At 39.7% G+C, this 24,663-nt stretch overlaps 3 protein-coding genes across 3 annotated transcripts in view; all 3 read right to left on the reverse strand. All coding sequences in view use genetic code 11, as the record gives it.

The window, feature by feature from the left end:
- Positions 1 to 7,358, reverse strand: part of EGR_09709 (Growth factor receptor-bound protein) — a gene marked incomplete at both ends in the record, with an annotated part of 17,729 nt that extends 10,371 nt beyond the window's left edge. Inside the window, 2 exons of the mRNA XM_024498958.1 lie at positions 1,068 to 1,312; positions 7,269 to 7,358. Of these exons, the coding sequence (XP_024346626.1) occupies positions 1,068 to 1,312; positions 7,269 to 7,358 (335 nt within the window). The remainder of the gene's footprint in view (positions 1 to 1,067; positions 1,313 to 7,268) is intronic.
- Positions 7,359 to 9,765: 2,407 nt separating this feature from the next.
- EGR_09710 (Indoleamine 2,3-dioxygenase) lies at positions 9,766 to 17,226 on the reverse strand (the record flags this gene model as incomplete). The annotated part of the gene is made up of 14 exons (XM_024498959.1): positions 9,766 to 9,827; positions 10,335 to 10,408; positions 10,445 to 10,541; positions 10,580 to 10,678; positions 10,980 to 11,170; positions 11,691 to 11,806; positions 12,346 to 12,506; positions 14,174 to 14,291; positions 14,328 to 14,427; positions 15,010 to 15,140; positions 16,336 to 16,455; positions 16,537 to 16,632; positions 16,874 to 16,948; positions 17,197 to 17,226. 14 exons carry the CDS (start codon positions 17,224 to 17,226, stop codon positions 9,766 to 9,768), a joined length of 1,470 nt encoding a protein of 489 aa, XP_024346627.1.
- A 2,622-nt stretch (positions 17,227 to 19,848) lies between these two features.
- EGR_09711 (Glutamate receptor) lies at positions 19,849 to 22,653 on the reverse strand (the record flags this gene model as incomplete). The annotated part of the gene is made up of 1 exon (XM_024498960.1): positions 19,849 to 22,653. One exon carries the CDS (start codon positions 22,651 to 22,653, stop codon positions 19,849 to 19,851), a length of 2,805 nt encoding a protein of 934 aa, XP_024346628.1.
- Between the last annotated feature and the right edge of the window lie 2,010 nt (positions 22,654 to 24,663).

The raw sequence follows: 24,663 nt of genomic DNA on the forward strand, positions 1-24,663 counted from the left end.
GAACACAAAAGTGGAACACTCATTGTTCAGTCATGCATAAATTCGATGAGTTACCTAACTGCGAATGCGTTAAGTACTCTTTTAATGATTACCCCTCGCGTGAGGCTTGACAGAGAGATAGATAAGTGGGGCACTTCTGCAGCGAGTTCTAACTATCTGCGAAAGTGAGGTATTCTTTTGGTTTATGTCTGTAGAAACTTTAACCATTCTTATTTTGAAAGAGACCTAACAAGGGACGTAGGTATGTAGTATTTTAAAATGCTAATGCCTTTTAAAGTGTATTTTGTAATAATTCGGAAATTTCCCTTGGAAAAGCAACAAACCTCTAAAGAGGGTAAACATTCGAAATACCTTTACATTTCCGTAAATTTCTACCCGAATTTGTCGTGTTTCTGTCAGCCACTTTGGCTGCTATTTTAGCTCTCCAACCCAGATTTGAGATGACTTATGTTTGTATGTAATGTATATAAAGGGAAACGACATCCTTCCTCCGTACGTAAAGTATTATGTTCGGATGTCAGAAAAACCGATTCAAATGAAGGGTACCTCCCTTGGTTTAAAACCGCTGTGAATCGACGCAGAATTCCCAACCTCGGACTGTTGTCGAAAAAGTGGATCCTTGTGGAACCAATAAAACCGCGTAAATAGCTTAAAAAATCACGAAATGAAACAGAATGGTTCCTTTCCAGAGGCATTAGTCCCACAAAGCAGCTCAAGCGAGAGGAAAAGTAGCATCAAGTGGTGAATTTTAGCAACTAAACAATTCTTCTGACCAATGGATAACGTTTATCTAGGCAACCAAGTTAACCAAATACACTTCAACTAAACCACCAAAAGAAAGGTTCTTTCGGCAACCAAATATCTTCGAAATCCAGTTAATAGGTGTACAGTAACTCCCTCCAAGAAACTTTTACAGCAAATTATACAGGGCATGCAATTACCGACTTACACAGCAAGCCAAATCAGAGAATGCTCAAAACGAACCCCTTCAGTGAAGAATCACTAAGGTCGGGTTGGATTTTAACTTACCCAAGCCATACAAGAACAAAAGTACTCCCCTGACTTACTTAACGGAGAGGCTGAAGCCAGGCCCATTGGACTCGGAACGTCGGACCACGAAAGCACCGTCGGGTTGGACGGGCAGACCGGTGTACGGGTCAGTTTCAAGGAGGCACTCCTCCGCAGTGTTTCGACGACACGCCTGCATATACCAGGGGTTGGGACGGAAGGAGATGTAGTTGCATGGCACCAGACCCTTCCGCCCATCCTGTTCTGCCAGGTACCAGTTTGGGTCATCCTCCACGCTCAAAATCTGTCGAATGAAGACGAAGAGCTGAGAAGTCAGTCAGATCTTAAACTCTCAAATGCAGTTGTGGCCTACCAGAAGTGCGATGCCAAAATCTTACGCAAGCCCGACCCAAGAAGCATGTGAAATTTGTTCTTTACCAGTTTATGGCAGTCATTTATACAAAGTGGTTTTATAAACAGATTTGCTGAGTTTAAAACACTATAAGAGACGTTTGATGCTCACGGCAAAGGGGCAAAAACGTTTGTTCAACTTTTAGCAGATTTAAATTTGTCATTTCTGCGACGCAAGTGTTGGTAACACACTCGAATAAAACACCTTGACCGTGACAAGTTCCTCTAGGGACTTGGTAGCAAACGCGTGAATGAGAAAACCTGAGCTTTATCTACCAAAACTAGATTGTACCGATTTAACAAACACACGGAAACTCATATGTGATGATTCATCAACATGGATGGCTGTTCGTACCTTTTACTACAACTACTGCTTTGACTACAAAAATGTAACTGCCTCCCTTAAATTACAGCACCGACCCCTTTCAGTCGGCCACGCTCCGAAAAAAGCCGTCTGACAACGCACTAACTCCAACGATGGCACAACGACATCCTACTTGATCCAGTAATTTTGCGACCCAAGGAATCTTCGCTGATCACAAAAATTTGCCACAAGAGAAGAGGAGAGAAATTATGAGCTTTCCCTGCGTCTAACCCATGAATATATCAGTTCTCTCCCCTAAATGTATTTATAAAGCTAGAAAGTTGACTTCAAGCAAATGCAGAAAGCATCCTTTTGGCAATACGAGCATCCCAATCCTTCCCTTGCAACGCTTAAAATTCCATTTACGATCATCCAAATTTCTTCTGCAAGTAAGGAGGCACTCCATATCACTTATATTGCAAGTCCTTAAACGATCGAAACGACTCTTCCCATACAATAAACACCAGCAACATGACGCACTTATGCATTTGATATTTCTCTTTTCCAATTCTTCAACGCCGAAGCAATGACCACCATGTCTCACCTAATTCATCAATTTCGAAGGCATAAAGGTGGTCCTCCATGCTTACAATTTCCCAATGATAATATTCCTTAAATTCAATCCCCACCAGAGTAACCAACCTATCAAAAAAATCGCTCATCCTGCGCGAAAATCTTATTACTGAAGTACTCCAATCAGGACTAGGAACAGTGATTGCGCAGAGGCGATGATGGATCTACAGTCGAGCTTTTGGCCGACAGATCAAATTAAATGGACTAATTACTGGAAGGTTTTTCTTCCATTCCCACGCTACGCAAGAAATTGCCTATAATTTTCAGGGCCTTTTAGTAGCCAATTGTGTATTTAGGCCGTAAAAAAATGCCAAAGTCTACAACGAGTTTTTCCACAAAAATTTATCGCATCAGTAATACCACCAAGTTAACATCTAATTAGTGAAAATAATTATTCTATTAGGTCAGGGATTGATTCCCATACAACAACGGAAGGAAACGCTTCACCCCACACCATTATTTGTAGCTATAGCAAGGATGGAAAAACTTTAGGCTTTGAGGAGAAATAGTTAAGAGATAACTCATTACGAATGTTTACAAAGTTGAACTCGGCTAACAAAACTAAGCCGTCCCCCCTTAGAGTTCAGACAGCAGCATTGATTAACTCCGTAAAATCTCAGCTCCAGTAATTTTGTGGAAAATTGTTTCGGTTGCTTTTTTGTTAAAATCTCGTCCAACTGCTCAGTTAAATCAGCTTTTCTCCTTTTCACACGAAATCAGATATTTCTACATTAATACGATACAAAATACGGGAAAAGACTATCAATAAAGGGTTGTTCAGGTGACAGCAATTGCTGTATCGAGAATTGACGCAGTAAGTGGAACTAGGTCGTGCTATGATCACTCAAACGGATACACTACAATCCTTCCCATGCTAAAAATGTCTTTCATCACTGAGTCTCTATCAAACAGCTTAGACCAATCAGTGACTTAATCATGTGGCAAACAATAGAATATCCTTGTACTGAAGAAATGCGTTGATTTGGATGAATTTATGCTCGAACAAACGCCCAGACCTAAACAAAAAGATTTTGCGTGCATTAAGGGAGAAAATATGAGATAGTATGATAAAGAAATTTTGTATTGAGTATCAAATCCGCATACAGCTAAGCATTGCAGGACATTCAGGAATTGTAATATTTAGTCAGAAAAGACCGCGAACTCTACAAATGAAGTGGAAGTGGCAGAGCGTAGTCAATGCCCAATTCAAAGTCACCTGCACTTACTGACTCATAGAAATTGCGAATCCGGGTCAGAAGTGCATTCGACGGGGTTTTAGAAACGAATAGACTAACTTCAGTGCAGATCATTCAAAAGGTTACCGAAGTTTACGAATGCTGTCAAAGTTCAAGTTTGTTTTTCTGTATGGGAAGAGTGAGTGGGATCCATATTAGTGGCGTACTACAAAATCAAATTAACGATCCTGAGTACGTAGTATTCCCAATTAATCAAAGATTAAACAAGGGGACAAGGGTTCTGCGGGATTTGTCCAAACATGACATTTTAGAACCGACACCTTTCTCTGATCCTCAAACAAGATGAAAAACTCTTAAAGCAACTTTTTAGGCTGGAAGATGGGAAAGCTCACACCCAAACCGGTGTTCAGCGGCTCTCTTCCACAGAAAGGTAAACTTCGAGCCCGTAAACGGGGGAGAGAAGCAGATGTTTTACAATAAAACTTTCAATGGAAATGCTAATACAACAAAGGGTAAGAACTCAACTAAGTGCGCTAGAAAATGAATTGTCATGTAGAAAATTTTGGACGACGCACATTTTTTAAAACACTTTGCATTAGACAATCTACTGAGTTATTGTGCACGATTCCGATCTAGTCATAAAAATCCGCCCGTGTCAATTTCAACGTATTTCATATGCAAAAGCACCGCCTGTTTTGAAGCCAGCTTCAACAGCTGTTAAAAATAGTTGAAGTAAAGTACACGGGTAAAATTTCTGTGAGAAAAAAAGGAGCAAAGAAGAGGCATCACGAACCCGAATCGATGTGCAAATGCACACAAACCAAATCCACCCATCCCTTCACACACAAGCACACGGGCGAAACACATTGTCAAACATTTGCAAATCCAGTCAAGCGGCCCATAGTTTGAGTGCGCACAACAAAATCAGGGTAGCAATTACTCCCACCTCTCAAGACAGAATAACGACAGATTTGCATTAAACGAAGTGCGATTCAGTTGATAAACAAAACAAAATAATAAGAAATGAGGGAAATGGAGATCACACAGCGGAATATACGGGACAAGAGACTGATGGGTTTCAAGGGATATGAAATAGTTTAACTTGTATTTATAATACCCAAAGATTGCTTTCGCTGTATAGAGGGATTTACACTTTGCGTTTTTTACTCAAAAAGTAATTGGACATCTGATTGGTCAAAGGTGAGCCAATATCATCACAAATAGTCTCAAGCATCAACACAATCAACGAATCCTAATAACACAGCGCTGCCCATTAGAAAATAATTTCTGCTAGAAATCTCGGAGGACCTGCCTCACGTTCGTTATCCTACAAAGTAGCTATTTCATATTCGGCCTATAACTACAGTAAATTGGGACGATAAAGTGACCATAAATGTAAACACCTACTACACGTCCATTCGAAGGATACACAGCCAGAGGATCAGACACATTAACCTCTAGAAAAAGAAGCTGAAATATTGGCAATAAGCGCTAGTTAGCATCTGGGCATATGAGATGAGAAGCACTCCGTAAAGCCTGAGTTTTTCTATGTGCCTAAAACAGGGCAGCATATACCTATCATTTAATCGAAATAGAAGCTACTCAAGAGCAGAGCAAGAGCCCATTTCCTTTCTGGTAGACAGAGCAACTAGTCACACTCGCACGTATAAGAAACCACAATTATCCACTGCAAAATCTTATTCAGCATCATGACTAAGACTGTGTTAATCGACTCTAGATATTCAATTATGCATCGTTCCATAAAATTTACGGCTGTTGTAAGCGTCCTAGTTCTACACGGTTGAAAGCGTCCCTTTCAGCAACGAACTTAATTATGTTTAATCACCTCCACCTCAAAATTTAATCAAGACGAGGAAAATGCATGCTATTCCCACTACCCCAATGAGAGCATCTTTCTTACATGTTACCAGAAGCATTTTTCCTGGGACAAAAATCTACTAGGTTTTTTAGAATGGCATTAACGAAAATCCAGGCTGATTAATGTGACGCTTCCACCAACAAGGTTATCAATAATAAGTACACAGACCTGACCCCAGATCGGAACAATTGATCAGTTGGCTTTAATGATTTCCTCCTTCAGACTATGCTCGGCAGGAGTGAATGCCCTAAAACCATTGTGATTGTTATTCCAATTAATCCGTCTTTACTCCTCCGTGTTTGAACCTCCAGAACTAGTACTGTGTTTGGGACATAGTTGAGTTACCAGTAAGCATTCCCATAGGACCATAGTCTAGTTGATGTTTGCTGTTAATAGCGTGAATAATGACAACGCAAAAATAGGAAAGACAGCTTTAAAAGCTGATAGCAGTCACGCTGAATAAATGACTTACATCAATAAGTTCGTTTTTAAAAGAAGCATAAGTCTGCAGCCATCACCGGAATTGAAGCCTAGGTGATTAAGCACTAAGATCAGGTTCAGGAGCTGTCCTCATGTCCCGACAAATGTCTCTAAGTCCTCCAGTTCCGATAGAAAAACGTAGGTACAACGTAAAGGAAGAGGGATGATATTTTGGGCACCAATAACATAAAGGATAATGAGTGCATGCGTTGATTGTAATTGAGTGTCACCATAAAAGAGGAAGAAGGCTGTAGTGGTCGCACAACTCTGACCAACTTAATCATATTACGGAGGGGAGCTATGAGGATACACACATAGGCTAAAAAAGGTAAGTGAACAAACAGAGAGATTATATCACAGAGAAATCGGAGCCGCAGTTTGGTGGGGAAATTGGTAATAGATGGCGAGGGGCGTACATAAATGATAATCGTCTGCGAACAGTTCAGTCTTTAAGTGTGTATACACAAAAGTACGCGTACCGATGTGTGCACTCACGCATGACAATCGTGACGCACTACCTGTGTGTACCATTAAAAAAAATCCAGAAAGTTTGTAATGGGGCACAAAAGGTGACCTTGCAGATAGAGAAACAAGGTCATTTAAAGTGAGAAGGAAGTTACGATGTCGACGTTGCTAAGATAGCAACGCAGTTGCACGAAAAGCTCACCCAATGCAATTGCAAAAAGGGATGGAGGAAACCGTTCACATTGCACTAACTTTTAAAACAGTGCTAAAGACATATGAGCTAAGCCCAGCATCGCTTTGTAATAAACAAATGTTGGCGAAAATTGAGTACTGAAAAATTGCATATGCAAGAGATTTGAACATAGGGGAATAATCAAAATGCGAAAATTCGATAAACCTACAGGGATTCCTAATATTCATTGGGATGGAAAACGAGTGTAGTGCCAAAGAAACTGTGTTTGATTCATGGTTTCAATAAAAAATTGGCACAATAGGGTGAACAAATGAGCCAAACGCTAACACAAATGTGCAGAAGGTACTGCAGTAATGTACTCCCTAGCACAATGCATAGAAGTAAGTCATTAAAAGAGTTGTGGGAATTAGCGCCTGGACTAGAAACGAAAACGTAAAACAATACATAACGGTGGAGATCTGCAAAACGATGCTGTTAGAGGGAGTCGATTCGGATTCCCGTACCAACGGAAAGCATTAATATTAGTCACAAAAATATTGCACCATGTCTCAGGGGAACGACAGTTACAAATACGCATAAATAGGCACATAGTAGGTAAATTTGAGTCCGAGAAGCCAGATACAAGGCACATTATAGTCCAAGTGAATACGGCGAAGCAAGAATAGTATATTCACGTGACGCACCAACCTATTGCAATACTTCTGGACTTGCCTTCAAAACCGAATTCTTGCAAAAAGGGAGCTCATCTGCGGCACTTGCTTGGAAATCGTGCTTTGCATCGGCCTCCATAGCTCGCCTCACTTACGCCGTCAGAGAAAGCGGATGCCGGAAAGGATGTTCAAACGAACCGCAAACCGAAACCGAATGTTTGACCAATCAAACCAATACGTATTATTCATTTTGTCTCTTCGAACAAGTTATTGTCTGTTTGGGAAATATTTCAGGCTTCACAGACATTAAATTTCTTACAGGCAAGTAAAAATCATTCGAAGCGTGAAATGTGGGGTGATTTGGGGCATAGTTAACCACTAAAATTGAAATATATAATGTGCTGGTTCAACAGTTCTTGGCAATATTTCATTGCTTCTGAAGTATCCTAGGAGTGTTTTAGGCATATTTTAGCATCGCCTTGGTGGCTTTCACCCATTTTAATCCTTTACTTAATTACGGGAATGCACATGCATTTTTTGAAATTATTGGTAATTTTGCTGCACATAAAGTGAGTCCACTGATTTTGAAACCTAGGACACTGATTATTGCAGCACCCCGAAACGTCTTTGAAGAAGAATGAATTAATGCTTGAGCAGACTGTATAAACTGGGGCAAAGAATATATTTCCCACATACGGAGGGTATTTGGCCCTCTAGCATGGCCCGAAGGCCAGTTCACCCAGTGTGGTACAATGACCAAGTCAAAAGCTGCTCTTCACCATAACCGGGAGTTAAACAACCATCGTATTGCGTAGTGAGCGTCGTCCCAGACTTTCTCCTTGATCAATCACTCGCGCCACCCATCGCAAAGTAGCTGGTGCTGTGAGGAAACACTTACGAGCCAGCCATGTCAGTCACCAACTTTCCATGAAGCTGAAAAGATACTTGACCTCAACTTCACTGATCCCTCTTAACAATTAAGACTGCATCTGGAGTTTTGTCTAATTTGAGAACTTAATTCATAGAGGGAGAATCGTGCTGGCTATCATGTGTGTCCATAGATAGACGTAGGGACACTCGCCTAAAAGCAGATTTGTGTAAGGAAAGGTGGGATTTAACAGTTTTGTAGGGGAAGGGTTTCGCGTCTGTTCCTCCTTGCCACGTTGTTCTTGCTTTGAAGCTGCCCAGTGCTATCGATTCTTGCTCTATCCATCTAGCGGGGAAGTGCGAGAGGTATCAGTTTATTGATAGCTTTATGCGGGTACGGAAGGGAAACTCCACAATAAAAGCTTTTAGATGGTTCACCACCATTGGCACTTCAGTTTTTAATTGCTTTCCTGCAGAACACGGGATTTAAGTAGTTGCCGAAGGTAGACTTCAACTTTAACCCTTATGTTTGGGGTCATCACCAATTCTCCCATCCGTAACATATGCGCGTCTTCCTCCCCGCCGTTTATTACCCAGCAGTGGAAATTAGAACAGTTGATGGTGCTGACTGACCGCTTTTCTTCTAGCTGGTATGCTCAAAAAAACATTACACTTACGAGTTTACCTCTAGTGGAGCACCCAACTTTGCCTCTTAAAGACGCAAATAATCACGGTAATGATTTGTGATGCTTGAGTAGTTCATCGCAGAATGTACTTCAGCTAGGCAGCCTGGCCTTTGGGTCATGCCAATAGCCTTTTGGCTTTCTGGATGTTAATACATTCCGTCATAATACTGTGGCTTCTTACGGCTTAAATGCATGCTTGTTTAATCACCTTATCGGGAAGCAGATGTAAGAGATCGGTCCTCCAGCAAATGGAATAGATTTTCAATGGATATTTTGTAGTAGCAGTGATGCAGTATCTGTTGTTTGCTCATACCGCTCGATCAGAGAGAGGGGTCTAAACCATTAGCAAAGGAGTAGGGGCGTCCAGTGCGTTCTGTGGCTGTGGCACTCAAGGAATTGGCCTGTTCTCATGGTAAACAGAGCTTCTATACTGGTATGTATGGCTAACATGCATGTGGGTCATGATGGGCTGGTGATTATCTGACAGGACTGAAGAGAGACTTGGTCATTCAGATCTATTCGCTTGCGTGAGTTCAAATAGGTAGATGGCATTATTTTATGTTCCAAATTAATCAGTCCACACTAAAATTCATCACTTTGTTTCCACCCTTTGCTGTTTCTACCCAATTTACGGAAATTTTGTTCTCATATTAACATGTTCATGAGATTTCCAAAGCTCTAGCTTCAAAAAGAATAGCCAACTGCGCTGGCCAAATGTAGGTTTTATTAAGTAGATGATAAACAGATAGATTTAGCTGTTGTAAATTCCCTTTCTTTGTAAAGAAGGACATCAGAAAGCTCGTAATTTATTCATCAATTTTGAAAGTCTGCAACTAGAAACTAGGTAAAACTCGACAATTCACCAAACAAATGTTATCACCCATGGCCACGTACAAAGTGACAGCCAATTTTTATGGTTCAATCAAGAGAAGCATGATTTTACTAGTTAAATTCAATAATTTTTTTCCTGTCTGTACTCGAGAGAAGGGCGAATCAGCATTGGATGAGAGCCGCCTCCGTTCTCGCGATTACGCTTTCCAAAAACTGGTCTAAAGCTAAAAATATTAGCAAAAATACACTAGCATTAGATAAGTTATGCTGGGAAGAATTGTGTCAATAAATGTTGTAAATCGGGATCCCGGTTCCCAGACTTTTTTGCCTAATCGCTTCTATGGCAGACGTACGTGATCTGCATGAGCTCAAACATTTTAAACTATACTATAAGTGATTAATTACGGGTTGGTATTTTAGCACCTGCAATGTTTGTGGTAACTATAAAATGATTATTTATTAAACGTTTTTAAGCACCCTGGGATAATTTAATATTTCTTGGTCTAGTTTACCATGCAAATTCAAGTAATTTAGGCTACGCTTTTATCATTTATATCCAGTGCGAACATAAAATTAAGTGAGCAACCTTATCCTACTCACCCGTAAGCTTTGAAAAAGTTATTTTACTAATACCAAGATAAAGTTGGAGGCATTATCTAGTTTTGTTACTAGTTGCCTTCTAATACTCGCAAGAGAAGAAAACGAGTTAATAAGTTCAACGCATAGCCCACCTGTTCCTCCGGTTCCCTGTGATTTCAGACTTTCCACTTTGGCAGCATACATTTTTGATGGCGCAATAATGAACCTTTGAGGCGGGATTACTTAAACCTACAAGGCCTACTTTTCCACAATTAGGAGATGATCCTTCCTGAAAAGGAGCAATTCATTTACACAAGAATTATAGGCTGTCTTCAGTTCCTTCGAGGAGCTTCTTTCCACTAGAGCAAGGAGCCTGCTAGTAAAAGGGAAGCATTACCAAAGTCTCGCAGATGAACATGTTGCTTCAAATCTTCAATAAAGTGACGATGCTCGAGGATCATGTATTTGCGAAGGTCCGCGAAAAATTTTTCTACGTCTGGTAGGTAGAAAAAGATAAGCTCAAAGCACAATAAACATCATCTTTTAAATGGGAAATTTCCCGTTTAGGCGCCTTTGCTGACACTGGAATGGTAGTTGACAAACAAAAAGCAGTTTTAGTGAAGGCGAATATAGCCAAAACCAGGTATGCAATCCTTGCAAAATTGGGGACATTTAATAAAACCATAAAAATTAGAAGTCGAATGGGTTTCGGTGGATGAGCCGAACAAATGAACTAACGGTGAACGCATATCTTTTAACATAAATTAATGGTGAAGTAGTTAGAGATTCAGACGTACCCTTAAAGTGTTCAATTCCAAGAAAGGCATCAAAAGACTGGAGACTGATGGACTGACCGGCACTGGCACCCAGGTAGACCCGTTTCTTGGGGATCGTTTCGCCGCTAAGATCACCAGTTTCGGCGCCTGTAAGCACACTGTCTGGCACACCCTCGTACACCAGACCCTTGGAGATCTTTCCATGCGACCATCTTAAGGATAAAATATCACTTTAGCATGAAACTTAATTCATCTGGGCTTGAAGGGCAGCAACCTGTTGTGATACGAGTTACATTTTAGGTGAAATAAACTGTGACTACGTGGGGTTATGACAAACCAATGGAAAGAAAGCTTATCAGGACGCATCCAGCTGAAAGTAACCAGACGATTAATCAAATTGAAGTGATTCGGTTTACAGTTGCAGTTGATTTCCCTTAATGAAAACTATCTTTCTTTACCTTTTAAAACGGATTGGTGAAAATTCCCATGGACTGGGGGTTTAAATGGCTAAATTATGCGACGAAGGCAACTGCAATTCAGGTATTGCATGATTGAGGCTTTAAAGTGATGTCTAATTCTGCTACTTTTTAACAAACTCCAAAATACTAAACAAAAGGTCCTTGGCTTTGTTAAATATATCTTTTTAAACACCCCTGAGTTTGTAACCAAATATGCAGGAGAAAGAAAGGTCAAAAGTAGTTGCACTTGGGACTTTTAAAAAGGATCACTTACCCGGAAAGAAAGGGTCGCATTTCACAGTAGAAAGCCTTGGGATCCAATTCCTCTATCAAAAGGTGAGCAAAAGCACTATATAAATGGGTGAGAAGCGTTTTGAGCGTAATAAAGTGCTGAATAAAAAGAAACAATTTGGTCATAAAAGATACGCACAAAAAACCTTGCACTAGTTAACTAAGAAGCTGACTTTCGAAATTCCATCTGACAGATTCACCAGCATGACTAAAAAATTTTGGGAATGAAATATTATATATGCATTCATTTGATCCGGTGTCAAGATAACCAATTTTTTATCGCACCTTTACTCGGTTTTAATTTTGTTATTTTATAGACAGTGAAAGCCTCCTAAATCACAATTTTTTCCAATGAAGTAGTCACAATTTCAGTTTGTAATCCCTTCTCAACAATACAAGCACTTGAAATAACATTTCGTCTCTTAGAATGAAATAACCTGACCTTAGCCGTCTGTTTCCACGCCACTTTTATTTCCCATTTTCTATACTATTTCATGTTTGGTTGTTCATCTCCCACAAAATATCCCATGGAGAACACAGACGATGATGATGTGACAGTATCTCTTTCCCTCTTCTCACTAGCGATTTTTGTGCTATGAGGTATTGTGGTATTTTGCAATTATAGAAGTTTTCCCCACCAGTCCCGGCTCCTTTTCAAGAAAAAGTTCTTCGTCTACGCAAGCAAGTTGCATAGTATAGAATAGGTGGATCTTAATCAAGGAATTCATGAAGAGCTGTTGCATCTGCAGTCCACCAAGCCCACTCAAAGCACAGCCATCGGGGATGAATTGGTGTGTGTCTTGGAATTATGGAGTAGGCAGTGCGTGAACCTACTGTGGCCAATCAGTGAAATGCCCGTTAGCTTGAAAAACTTGGCAGTACAATTGCGGTCTGTCATTAGAAATCGGTCAGCCAGCAATTCCTTCCAACGCTACGTTTATATGCACCGAAAGAAGCGAAGATCAAAATGGTAGCCCTGCAAGCTTATTACCATCTGTTAAGTGTATGAGTAAAACCTTTCCTATCCTGTTTGGAAGCAAATCGTTTGTATTATTACCCATGATAAATTGAATTAAAATTTTACTCGACCTTTTACATAACCAATAGTGACACAGTCCTTTAACACTTGGAGAGATAGTTTCCCTGAACACGATGCGACATATTCTAAATATTCATCATCAGAACCATTTGTATTGACCATTGTTGGGCGGTAATTTCTTCCATTTCCCACTCTTTAAGACTTCTTAAGCAAAACTCTTGCCTTTACAGCTTATAAAACCGAAGTAAACCCCTTTTGTAAGGCAAACAGGATTGAATCACGTCAGATTTGTTTGCAAGTCACTTTATGATATAGTAAAAATAACCGAATAAACAGCAGAGGGTACTGTGTCGGCAGCCTAACGTATATCTACTCTACGTATCGCATATAAACAGCAGGACACACGAATCATTGCATCGAGGTATACCGGGTATCACACGAGCACTTAGGTCATCTAATGGTTTCAAGCATCTAATGCTCCACCCAAAACCTCGGTAACGACATTTGATGACATGAACGAATTTAAACAGTGAATTATATTGAAGCTGATACATGTTAATTCTGAGCTTTTGTTTCCGTCTGCAAACAACGCATCTACCAAATAAATGATACTGTCATCAAAAACAGCATCATTTTGATAATGTAAAGCAACTACGAATGATTAATTTTTAATGCCACGCAATGCTTTGCATTTACCTTCTAAAGTGATTATTTAAGTTCCTAACAATAAAGGTATATTCAAGTGATGCAAGAAGTGGCTTGATGAAGGACTGCCTTTTAAAGTCAATTATTAAGAAGGCAAAAAACTCAAAGAGTTAGTAAAAATAAATTGGAAAATAAACCTCCATTTGTTGCATCGTTTGCGTAAGCGAAATATCAAACTATAGGCACCCCATGGGATCATAAATTCCAAGGAAATTTACTAGAATTTAGACGAGACTTAAATAACCTCTCGGTAAATCCAATATTTACATAATAAAGCAATTATTAACCCAACTCTGTTGTCTATTTGGCTATCTTCAAGGTGATCTCAGCATAGTTTTGAGATTTGAGAGCGTCCAAACGAGTATAGCGCAATGAGAAAGCACCAAAGCCAATAAATCCGGTACCTCGTAGTGCATTATCCAATGCTTCATAATCGGCTTTCAGAGAGCCGAAAAATAATTGGCGTTAAAAATAGCCAAGTAAGTTCATTACAATGGGAGTAGATTCCAAGACGAAGAACTTACCTATTCTGATTTTAATAATGGCAAATGACAAAAAATCTACTTTGTACTTTTTCAAAGGAGGACTTTGAATCCAATCTGCTTAAGAAGGTCTAGCGGCAAAGTACACGAAAGGTGAGAAGAAAATCCGTGATAAAAATTGATTATAGGCGGTCAGAGATCTCAGAGACCTCCCAGGACATCAAAAGTACTTAAACTTACTCAAAAGCAGTAGTAATTGTTGTCGCATGATGGAGATCACATCACCCAATTTAATGAGACATTCGACTGCCGTTTTGGTGTTATTCTTCTGCACTGAATTGATAATGTGCATCATGATCTAGACGGCAGTAGAGAACTCTTCAACTGCCCTTACCTTTGCACCATCGCAGAAGGATAATTCAATGTCAGCGGTTACTTCGATGAAGGGCAACCAGTTAGGTTGGTCAGAAGGGATGAATTCGGTAAAAAAGACCCTAAAAACATATCACTTGCATAAATCTCACCGGCATTGAAGTTAGGTACTTGAAAGCTTTCGCGTTAAGAATATAGCAATAAAATCCTAGGCATCCTTCAAGCTTACTGCAGCGCCGAAAGTCATTTGAATGTGACGCTTCTAAGTATGCCTAATTACTTAGACATTTAAGCCTTTCAGCTATTCAGCCACCTGTAATATTAGTCCCTCGCCTTCTTTTAACCTCGTGCGACTTGCAACGATTTCGAGGATAAAACGGATGCTACATTGGCAGCATTCTTGATGGATATTTCCGGCATCCTCTCCTTTTCCGAAGGATATGAAATCTTGCGCAAATAGTCCAAAAGGAACTTACACAAAGTACCCATTTTGATGGTTTAGAAAAGGGAAATCTCCAATGGGTCCGTAAATTTGTGAATCTGGATATTACCCTAATCGCATGTTCTACATCATGACTGTTTAATTGAACAAAGCCAGAGTTAAATTACTTAAAATGTGTCGCAAAAAATATCGTCCAATCTTAATCAACACTTAGCAAAGACATTAAGTTGACACAATCCAAACTACAAATTTTGTCGCTTACTGTCGCTGAAGCAGCTGTGTTTTTTCGGGAAAGCAGTTTGAAAGGACTAGGTCAATGTGTCCAAGCAACGGTTGGCAACCCAATTCGATGGATACCTCAATTAATGGCATTGCAATAACAGCAGGCAGAATCTAAGCGAACCAAAAGAATTTCATGGCTACGTTAAGCCATAGTTTTGAAAAAAATGATGTATGGGGAATATCCTCTTTGCAATTAATAACTGAGAAAATGGTCACGTAAGATATTTGTCTTGTCATGAATGTAAACATTTAAACGCCTTTTCCAATGCATTGAAGGTTTTCCAAACTCATGACCGATTACCTTGCAAGACTAAAAATACTATCTTAAAAATATTGAGAGATGGCACACAATATCCGAGTTTCAGTTACATTTGATAAGCAAATTTTAAAATAAATTATAAAAACATAATAAAATACTCTAGCAGTATTAATCAAGGAAGTATGAAAGTGTGGTTTTACACACGGAAACATGAATAGAACAAGAAATCATTAAAATAATTTATTTTGTGATGATTTTATCTTTGTTCGTAAGTCTCGAGGGAACTGGGAAATTTTGGTCAATGCAACCTAACAACAGAATATTTCCTTATAAATTTGTAAGGAACATATAAATGCATTTAGTAGCTTATACTTGCAGAACCACAAAATCATCGGCAGCGTTTGTGAGTTAGGCCACCAAATAAAAGTGGCCTTAAAGATATCGTGAATCCAAACTATGGTAATGAAATATGGTAGAATGAACTGTCCATTATTTTCCTTCAAAAATCCAAATTCGTACAAGTAATTGTAACTGTAAATAATGGATGTTCTGCTGTAAACTATTAGTTATGTCGATAATCTAGTGAATTTTCAAAGTGTCGCAGTGAAAAACCGCCACGTTATGACTTCGAGATAGTGAAATTAGAATGCAACGATATCATGCTGCTTTGATTTGATATTTTACAGATATTCACCCTTTTCGTTAAAGGCACTTTGAACAAAAAGTTATAAACCGACCCGTTAACAAAATGATATCAACGTTTTCGCTGTCATATGAATGTCCTCAGACTAATCACATGGTAACTTTACCCCGCTAATGTTTACTAGACCAGATTAATTAATTCGCGTCTGAAATGTTTCTATGCGTATTTATAACTGGGATGTTCCGAAACAAGTCACTGATTGTGTCCGTGCTAGAGCTATTAATTAGGCGGGAACTGAGGAAAACTTATGTAAAGCGTTCTTCCAAAGTGATAAAAGTTGATGACAACGTCAGGACCTTACTAAAGGGCTTTGCATTCCAAAAATTTTTTGAAAACGGACTTACCTCGGCTGGATTCCTATCACCATTTTGCCACACATACTGGGCCGCCAGGAAGGCTAAAATTTTGTGGGCTAAGCGCTTTTCCTCGTGGCTCTTCAGCTGAGCCATATCCAGTGTTGGCAACTATTAGAATTCGGTAAAAAGCACATCATCATAGTGAAGCTTTATTGTAAACATAAACATGATATTCTGCTGAAATATCACCTTTTCAATGGATTCCCGAAGTTTACCGGAGTTGAGTAGTTCATGCGAATGTTCCAGAAGCCTTCTAAACGGCAGAAGAGATGGTGGCGGTGTTGTCTGTGCCAAATAAAAGTGACGACGATTTTCAAAAATTCAGAAGGATAAAAAGTTCGTCAAAACAGATAATCTCACTTTCAAATCTTCTAGATGCTACAGAGACTACAAGTGAATTGTTTAAATTAACAAGCAAAGAAAGCACCAAAAGAATATGTTCATTTTGTTATTTACTCAGTGACCTAGAAGTAAATATGAATTTCATGACTTCCAAATAAGCACTTGCTGGATCGCAGCAACTTACTGGTTGTCCAAGTAGACACCCAGTGACAGGGCTGATTTTGTAGTCTTCCAGGGCTTGCATTGTCTGATCGTTACACTAGGAGGTTGGAGAGGCCGAATTAATAGGTCAGTGGTAAACAAAGCCAACCTATTAGCGGTTTACACGGCAGACCTGCACTATGGTGCGCACTCACATGAATGCTTACGCAATTACATCAAGACGGGGACCACTGAAATCAATGCAAAGAAGCCATGTGACATTTGCTAAAAAGTTTATAAGGAAGTGAAAAGATCAGGATCAAGAGAATGAAGTTTACTAACTCATTTAAGTCCACAAAAATTTACTCTTGTGAGAGAACCATAAACAGGATTCATCCTGCATACTAACTATAATGTGGTTAACAAAATAATTTTTTCTTTTGGTTTGGTACGGATCCCTGAAACACTTTACTCTACTGTTGCTTGTAAAGGCTAATTAAGTCCTAGTACGGCTAGTTATAAATCACCAGGGTGAAGGGTGCGGCTACTGAGGAGTTTTAAAATTTGTGGTGGAAGAGGATCGTACATAACTCACAAGGTTTCCTCCTAAGTTACAGCTTTAAAATTTCCTTATTAATGCATTAGTTCAAGTAAATAACTGTTTTAGAAACAACATCAAGTACTGAGAAATAATATTCTTTTTCGGCGCTGTTTTATATTTAAAAATTTGGGTATTTTCATCAAAAGGAATGGAAAATTTAAGGAAATTAACATGTAAACTTGCCCATTTTACACAACTTTTAATGATAAATAGTGGTTTCTGAGGTGTAAAAATATAAACCTTCTAGCAGACTTGGGATGAAGGTCTAGACTTTAGAGTTAGTGCCCTTGAAATAAAAATGTGTAAGAAAAAATTTTAAACCATTCATGGGATGGAAGGTGTTCTAATCAGGCGCATAGTATAAGGGTGTAGACCTTCTATGGAAAGGGGAAGTCAACTCTATTTACATCCTGCCAATAAGTCTCGAAGTCCAAGGTTTCCAGTCAAGGCAGATAGCAAAGGAATGAGTAATTGCTTTTTTATGAGGTGGCACGTTGGAGTGAAGTATGCAGTACGGTTTACAAGGAGATGGCACCAATGCATGTTATAAACATAACTTGGTCCCCGCCGGCATGTTTGGTCTGTATGAAGATTGAGTTCTCTCTTGTGGAGTTTCGGCATGAAAATGTATAAGAAAATTTCAAAAATGGTAATTTTGACTGTTTTCCACGATCTCCATTACTAGAGGTGAAGAAGACCACCGTAGTTAGTGATAAATAACAAGAATAAAGGAGAGATAAATGCAATTAAAACTCAAGAAAAGCTCAAATTTTGTAAATGGAGGAGCAAAAGCGCCAACGCATTGATGTTTATTCCCAAATCCCTGTCCATGTTCATGACGAAAATCGCATTAAGAAGAAAACTAATTACGAATAAAAGTGATAGCACTTAGGTCACGCAGCAAATTTTTAAAAGTCTTAAAACTTTTGGCACAACTTTTATAGTAGCTGGCAGTTACTTTGCCTGGAAGTCATAAAAAAGATCTTTTGCTACATATCACTCACACCCATTTGGAAGGGAGGATAAATGCAAAAGTTAAAGTTACCTATGCGTGAAATATGCCAAATCAACATCTTTAGTGTCTTGAATCTTGCTGTTTGTCACTCCTTATCCACCCTCACAAATATTATTCACTAATTTTAGAAATTGAGAGAAGACAGTAGGCTTTTAATTATAGAGGTCAGTGTAGGTCATCAGATAACAAAACATAGGAAATAATCCTTGTTAACGAGTTGTATGCATTGACTTATGGCCATACTTGAGAGGACATTATTAGTATTAATATTAGCAGATGATCAATTAAATAATTGGTCAGCGACTAAGAATCGGAGATTGCGAAAAGTTAGTGAATTAGCAGCCAAAATGATTACGCCTTAGTTTCTATTGGTCGAACGACTAACAGCCGAACGAGTGGTTAATTTGATCAGTAAAATTTTTTCATTAAAAGGAGAAGTAAATTTATCCAATCTTCAGTCGTGAAGTTCCACGCCAAATTTTTCATGAGACACTGCCCGCGTGTTAAAACTTGAAGACTTGGGAACTAACACTATTATGAAGAAACCTTAAAGAATTAGAGAATTCAACACATCTAGATGAAAATGTAACAGAGTAAAGATCGATGGAGTTCCAAAAAGGGTCAAGACTCTTATTCTATCACTTTGACCAATTTTAATGAACCGAAGTAATTTTCTTCTTACCGTTTCTCAGAAATGACTAGTTTTGCCAATCTATTTACCCTTTTAAAGATTAGAACTATTTTATTGGTTAAAGTGGCCACCATATCGTAGCAGATAATTGTGCCAATGAAAGCAGGCATAGTGAATTATGCTGAGTTCCTTGGATGGAAGAAGGTTTTACTTTGCACCGATGCCTTTCCAGCGTGGTTTTTGTCATACATAAATCTATTGACGCATCAACTAGCGCCATTAACTTACCTGCCACTTGCCTCTTAGAAGAAAATTGACCACTGCAGTCGCTTAGGTATTTTACCATCCTCACATAGCTTCAAATGCTTCCCTTTTGTCTTTTTTTAAAATTTGACTTATTTCCTTTTTATTAAAAGTTCCACGTGTGTAACATGTACGATCGGGCAAATAAGTTTGTGCCATGTTTGTGTTGCTGGTAGTGGAGGTGTTAAAACCTAAAGTTAGCAATCTGATGCTTTTCACTTAAGATTTATCGCTTGGCAATTCAAAATGTTTACGTAACAAAAAACAAAAAACTGAGGTTATAAGATGCAAGATTGCGGGGAAGAGCAGAATGCAAAGTATTTTTTAATTTATTCCGGATAATTAAAATTACCCGTGGACAAAACAACACCCGGTACCTATCCAAAATTGGTACAAATGGCAATTATTTCGATTATTTATTTGATTATCCATCATCATTGCATGAGGATACGGCACTTCGCCAGAATGTTATTCGTTCTCAAGTCGTTTGGTCTTCCGTAATTTGAACACAAAGACAATCACGCCGACAGCCATGGCGAGAACCATTCCACCAATCAGGATATAGAACACGCCAGAAAGATTTATCAATGCTAACGGCTCACTGGTCTGCTGTCCACCGCCCTGCATACACTCTCCCTTCTCAATCCACCACTCCTTGTAGAGCTTAGCCAACTTCTGATTCTCTCGTAAACGCAGAATCGCATCGGTTACGTGTTCCTTCAAGATGCGCATCTCTGGTTTGTTGGCGGGAAGCCCCACTGCATATGCCTTGCTTCCAAAGGTGCTTCCGACCATCATGGTATCACAGGGCTGTCGATGATTAATGTATTCAATCATCTTTGATTCTGCTACGAAGGCGTAAGGCTTGGTTCGAATCCTTTCAAAGCCTGCTGCCAGTGTGGGGACGTAGACTGAAGGATCCCGTTCCATTCGATTAAAAACCGTCTTATAAAGACTATCTTCTGCATGTGCAAAAAAATCCTTAGTAGCCCCTGAGTCCAGCGTACCGATCTGAATGGGTAGATCTTCCCTCTCTGCGAAATCTTTGATGGAATTGATGGGCGAGATTAGACGCTCTACGGATAAAGCTGCAGCAAGATTTGCCGTGTAGTATGCCATCACTACAAGACAGACGTACCTCCAGATACTAGCAAATACACGAGCTCCCGGAGAGACTGGAAATATGTCAATGCCCTGGTGAACGAATGAGGCCACAGCGAACCAGATACAGTTGCCGAGATTAAAACCCAATGCAGGATTAGCTGGAGCTCTTTCTTTGGGTGAAATTGCAGCGATAAGACGCAGTCCCAGGCTCACCACTATCGTGGCTCCAGCCATTCTTAGCCACACAGCGTTTGTTAACGGGGAGAGAAAGCTGAACATGCCAGGTTTGGTTTTACCAGGCTTTCGAATGATCAAGGCGAGACCGAAATTCATGAAAGGTTCGGAAAAATCAATAAACTTGGCACGAATGGTATTCATAGTCAGTGGGGCAATTATCAAGTCAGCTTCGTCACGAAGCACCTCTCCTACCATACCGTTCCACTCACCGGTAGCTGCATCAATAGTTCCGAATTTACCATCCTTCACCAAATGAATTTCATAGTTGAGGTTGAGGTAATAGAATATGTGGTCGGCAAGGTCCTTGCAGTATCCCACAAAGTTATCTCGTCCAGAGGTGGCTCCAGTAACTTCCGGATTTGCAAACATTATAAAGGGTTTCGATAGAACCGTGACAACACGAAGGGTTTTATTCCTTAGGCGATAGATATCTAACAAATTGTTGTAATCAAGAGGCTCCAAGATCTTTTCTTTTAGCCCAGAAAAAGCAATTTGATGGAAGAAGCCAAGATGAGTGGAAAGGGACGGTAAAACCCACCCAGAATGGCGACTCCATTTGGCAATTATGCGATCCCTCTTCTCTCCAAAGGCGGAAGAGAGGAGTAGATTATAATCAGTTCGTTGACAGGTTCTTTCGTCAAATCGTATGAGCCCAGTCTGACCAACTATCTCGGTTGACGTAAGCCACGATTTAACTCGATCTCCTGGCTGCCATTGTTGAACAAATGAGGCACTCACTAAAGTGCCGGATAAAGTAAAACATTTTGATCTCAAGTTTGGATCACGCGACTTCCAAAGACCATTCTCTGTGGCTTTCTTTAGACTCCAGCCCACTTCAAGAGCGTCCATAATGGAAGCAATGTTGTGAAGAGGTATTTGAATGCTTTCCCACTCCTCTGCAAACTTCAGAACTACTTCATCCTGGTAGTCTAAAAAATGGAACCCTGTGAAGTTGACCCCACTTCTTAGGAACTCCTCCAGTGAGAGTTCGTAGATGTCAAAGTCGACAAGGAGGTAGTTGTACTCCGACCGCATCATTCCCATCCGACGGAACCAGGTCACAAGAGCCTCTAATCGCTCTCTACCAGACAATGATAGACTTGTTTTTGGCTTTCCCAGATCAATAACCACATTTCGCTCCGCTTTTGTGGACAGGTAAGCATCGACGGACTTCAATGTTGTGTGCATAACCTCTTCATTATCAACATCGACATAACCACTCATAATGGGGGGAAGAACACGACGAGTAGTCTTTTCCTGAAAATTTCGGGGAGAAGCACCACCAGAACTTCTACCTATAGAAATTTCTACATCCGATACTTTTTGGCTGATGAATTGGAGACGTCTGAAAGCATCCATCGATCCATAAAGGTAGGCGAAAGTCTTCCAATTCCAGGTGATAAGGAAGTCCATCAGAGGTTGAGTAACATCCGGGCGCACTGAAAAAAGTCGACATCTACTATCTTCTGCATCAAATGGAAGTTTAAAAGTGGAGGGGATTTCATCCCAAGTGATGTAAGGGAAGTCGAAAGTGGAGGTGAGGGACTGAAATAGGGATGTTACACCATATGGTAGGCTACCGATCAAAGCGGCGCGTTCGACAGCCAAGGCACGACAGAAAGCTGAGAGAACAGTATAGCCCCGATTCTCGTGAATACCCTGAATAGCAGGGGTTTCGCCTTGTTGCAAAGCTAATCGACGAATAATTCCCAGAAGTTGAGCTCTTGAGCCGGTGGCATTAATACCGAAAGGAGTGTCCAGAATAACGGTAACCCCATGACTGTTGTTGGCGCTGAAGATGAAGGGTACGAGGAGGAAGTATATTACTAGCCAGATGGACCAGCTAATAGGAACGGACATTTTGCGATTTGAGCTCAAAAAGCGACTCACTACGATGAAGACGTTTTGGCCGCTCGCACGTGCGCACTTCATGCAAGGTGCTGATTGGCTGGTGGATCGAGTGGCTTAAAGCATCGACCATGGATGGATGGGTGGCAGAACTGCGGTTACATTACCTACGTTTCTGTAAACATCAAACCCTATGCTTGTGAGATTCAAATAACTTAGCACGCATTGTATCCTGGCCCTTTAAAGGCCTTGAGAAAATCATTTATATGAGATGATTAATAAATACAAGCAAAAGTAGTTGGCTCGTTAAATGTCACCTATTTTTATACATTAACAAAGATTAGATAGAGCTTCAGTAGGGTAAAAAATTGTCTATCCTGTTCCAAAGCAAATAAAACTGCAGAGTATATGCATTATGAGACGGACATATGGCTAGGATGTGCTTTCTTATTTGCATGAAATATTTTGATTCATGTAAGCATTAAATCATGTCACAAATTACTTTTAAACAACCAACTTCAAATTTCCGAATTCGAATGCTTTACGTAAATTCATTGGTTTCACTTATCACCATTAGGCAATTAGCCACAATAGCACCAAAAACTGACCTCCTGTTGATAGGAAAGTAAAATCCATTTCAAGGAAGGGGAAACACGTTATTACTCACTTGAAGAATTGACATTCATCTTGAAAAGTACAAAAGAAGTTAGGTTTAAACACAAATTACTGACTTGTGTTTGAGTAAACAAATAGTTTCTTGAATTGTTAGTTTGAAAATGAATAATAAGTGACAGTATTGTGATAGGCTCGGTGTTTTTTCTCTTCCACCGCTGCCTTTAAGTCTTGAAACGAATAAACGAGTCGAGAGAGGACATGCCTTGTTAGGTAGCGATAAATGAAGGGATTCAGGTGTCACAGCTTAAGCCCATTCATGCTGTGTTACCTTCTCGGAGATCGGTGGCATCTGATCCTTCAAAGGGTTCATATTTACTACCCGTCTCCCTCCTAAAAGGTTAGTTGAAACAGATATGTATTGTAATGCATTTGTTTATACGCATTTCCAAGTTGACTTTCTGACATTTATGATTAAAAACATCCATTGTGACAAGTTTTCCCTTATACTCCCTCCAATTTTTACTCTCTGCTAATTATTCGCCAATAATCCAGCTACTAAATACTAAGAAAAAAGAAAATTTACTGTATTTCAAAGTCCACACCTGTAATTAGAGATTAAAAGTCATACTAGTTGTGAACTCGCTAAGTAAGTGACCATTTGTTAAGCACGCATCCAGCGGTTTGGATAAAACTTTATAATCCAATAATGGGTATCACTCTCAACACACAAAAGGACCGGAAATTTATGAGCATGAAATTCAACCAATTTTGGTGACTAAAGTGCCAAAGTGAGTAAATCTAAGAGGTAGCCAAATACCTTTATAATACACAGCTCTTCCCAGCCCACCTTTTTTCTCTACTCCGCTTTGGTTGAATAATCAACCATCAGACTGGAACGAAGATGCCACGAGGTTTTAAATCACGGATGGATTGCTAGTCACTTCGTAAATATTGCGTTCTCTATAAAGTGGACTGGATCGGAAAGATATGGATTCGGAAAATACTACTAAGGACTGGAAGATGCCCTTTAGCGAGCATAATTGATCCCAGTTTCCTTTGGTAAGTATATTTATCCAGAGGCAACATTTTTCGGCGCTTTCACATCTGCTCCTTATTTAATCATTCCTGTTCATATTGCAGTTTGCGACAAAGTTGAAAGTAATTATCAGAACTTAACATTATTTCGATAGTTCTGTTGTAAAACTAAAAACTCTACAAACCCTACCAGCCACAGCAGATGTCTTCATTCTATAACTCGTAGAACTTGTTTTTATTCAATATGGGTTTTCCTGCCACCCCCATCAATGCGGCATCTTTGCACCTCTAAGTCATCTCTGAAGGTGTATTGGATCATATCAATTTTGACGGTTTACAATTGTCAAAAAAGTGGCTGCAGGGGGGGGGGGGGTAGTGTCCATTTGGTTACAAATGGAAGTCGGACAAGTATTTTTTTACAACAATGCATTTGGAGAAATTTTT

This window comes from Echinococcus granulosus (assembly GCF_000524195.1).
Source record: "Echinococcus granulosus chromosome Unknown EG_S00162, whole genome shotgun sequence".
In the NCBI taxonomy this organism is placed as follows: domain Eukaryota; kingdom Metazoa; phylum Platyhelminthes; class Cestoda; order Cyclophyllidea; family Taeniidae; genus Echinococcus; species Echinococcus granulosus.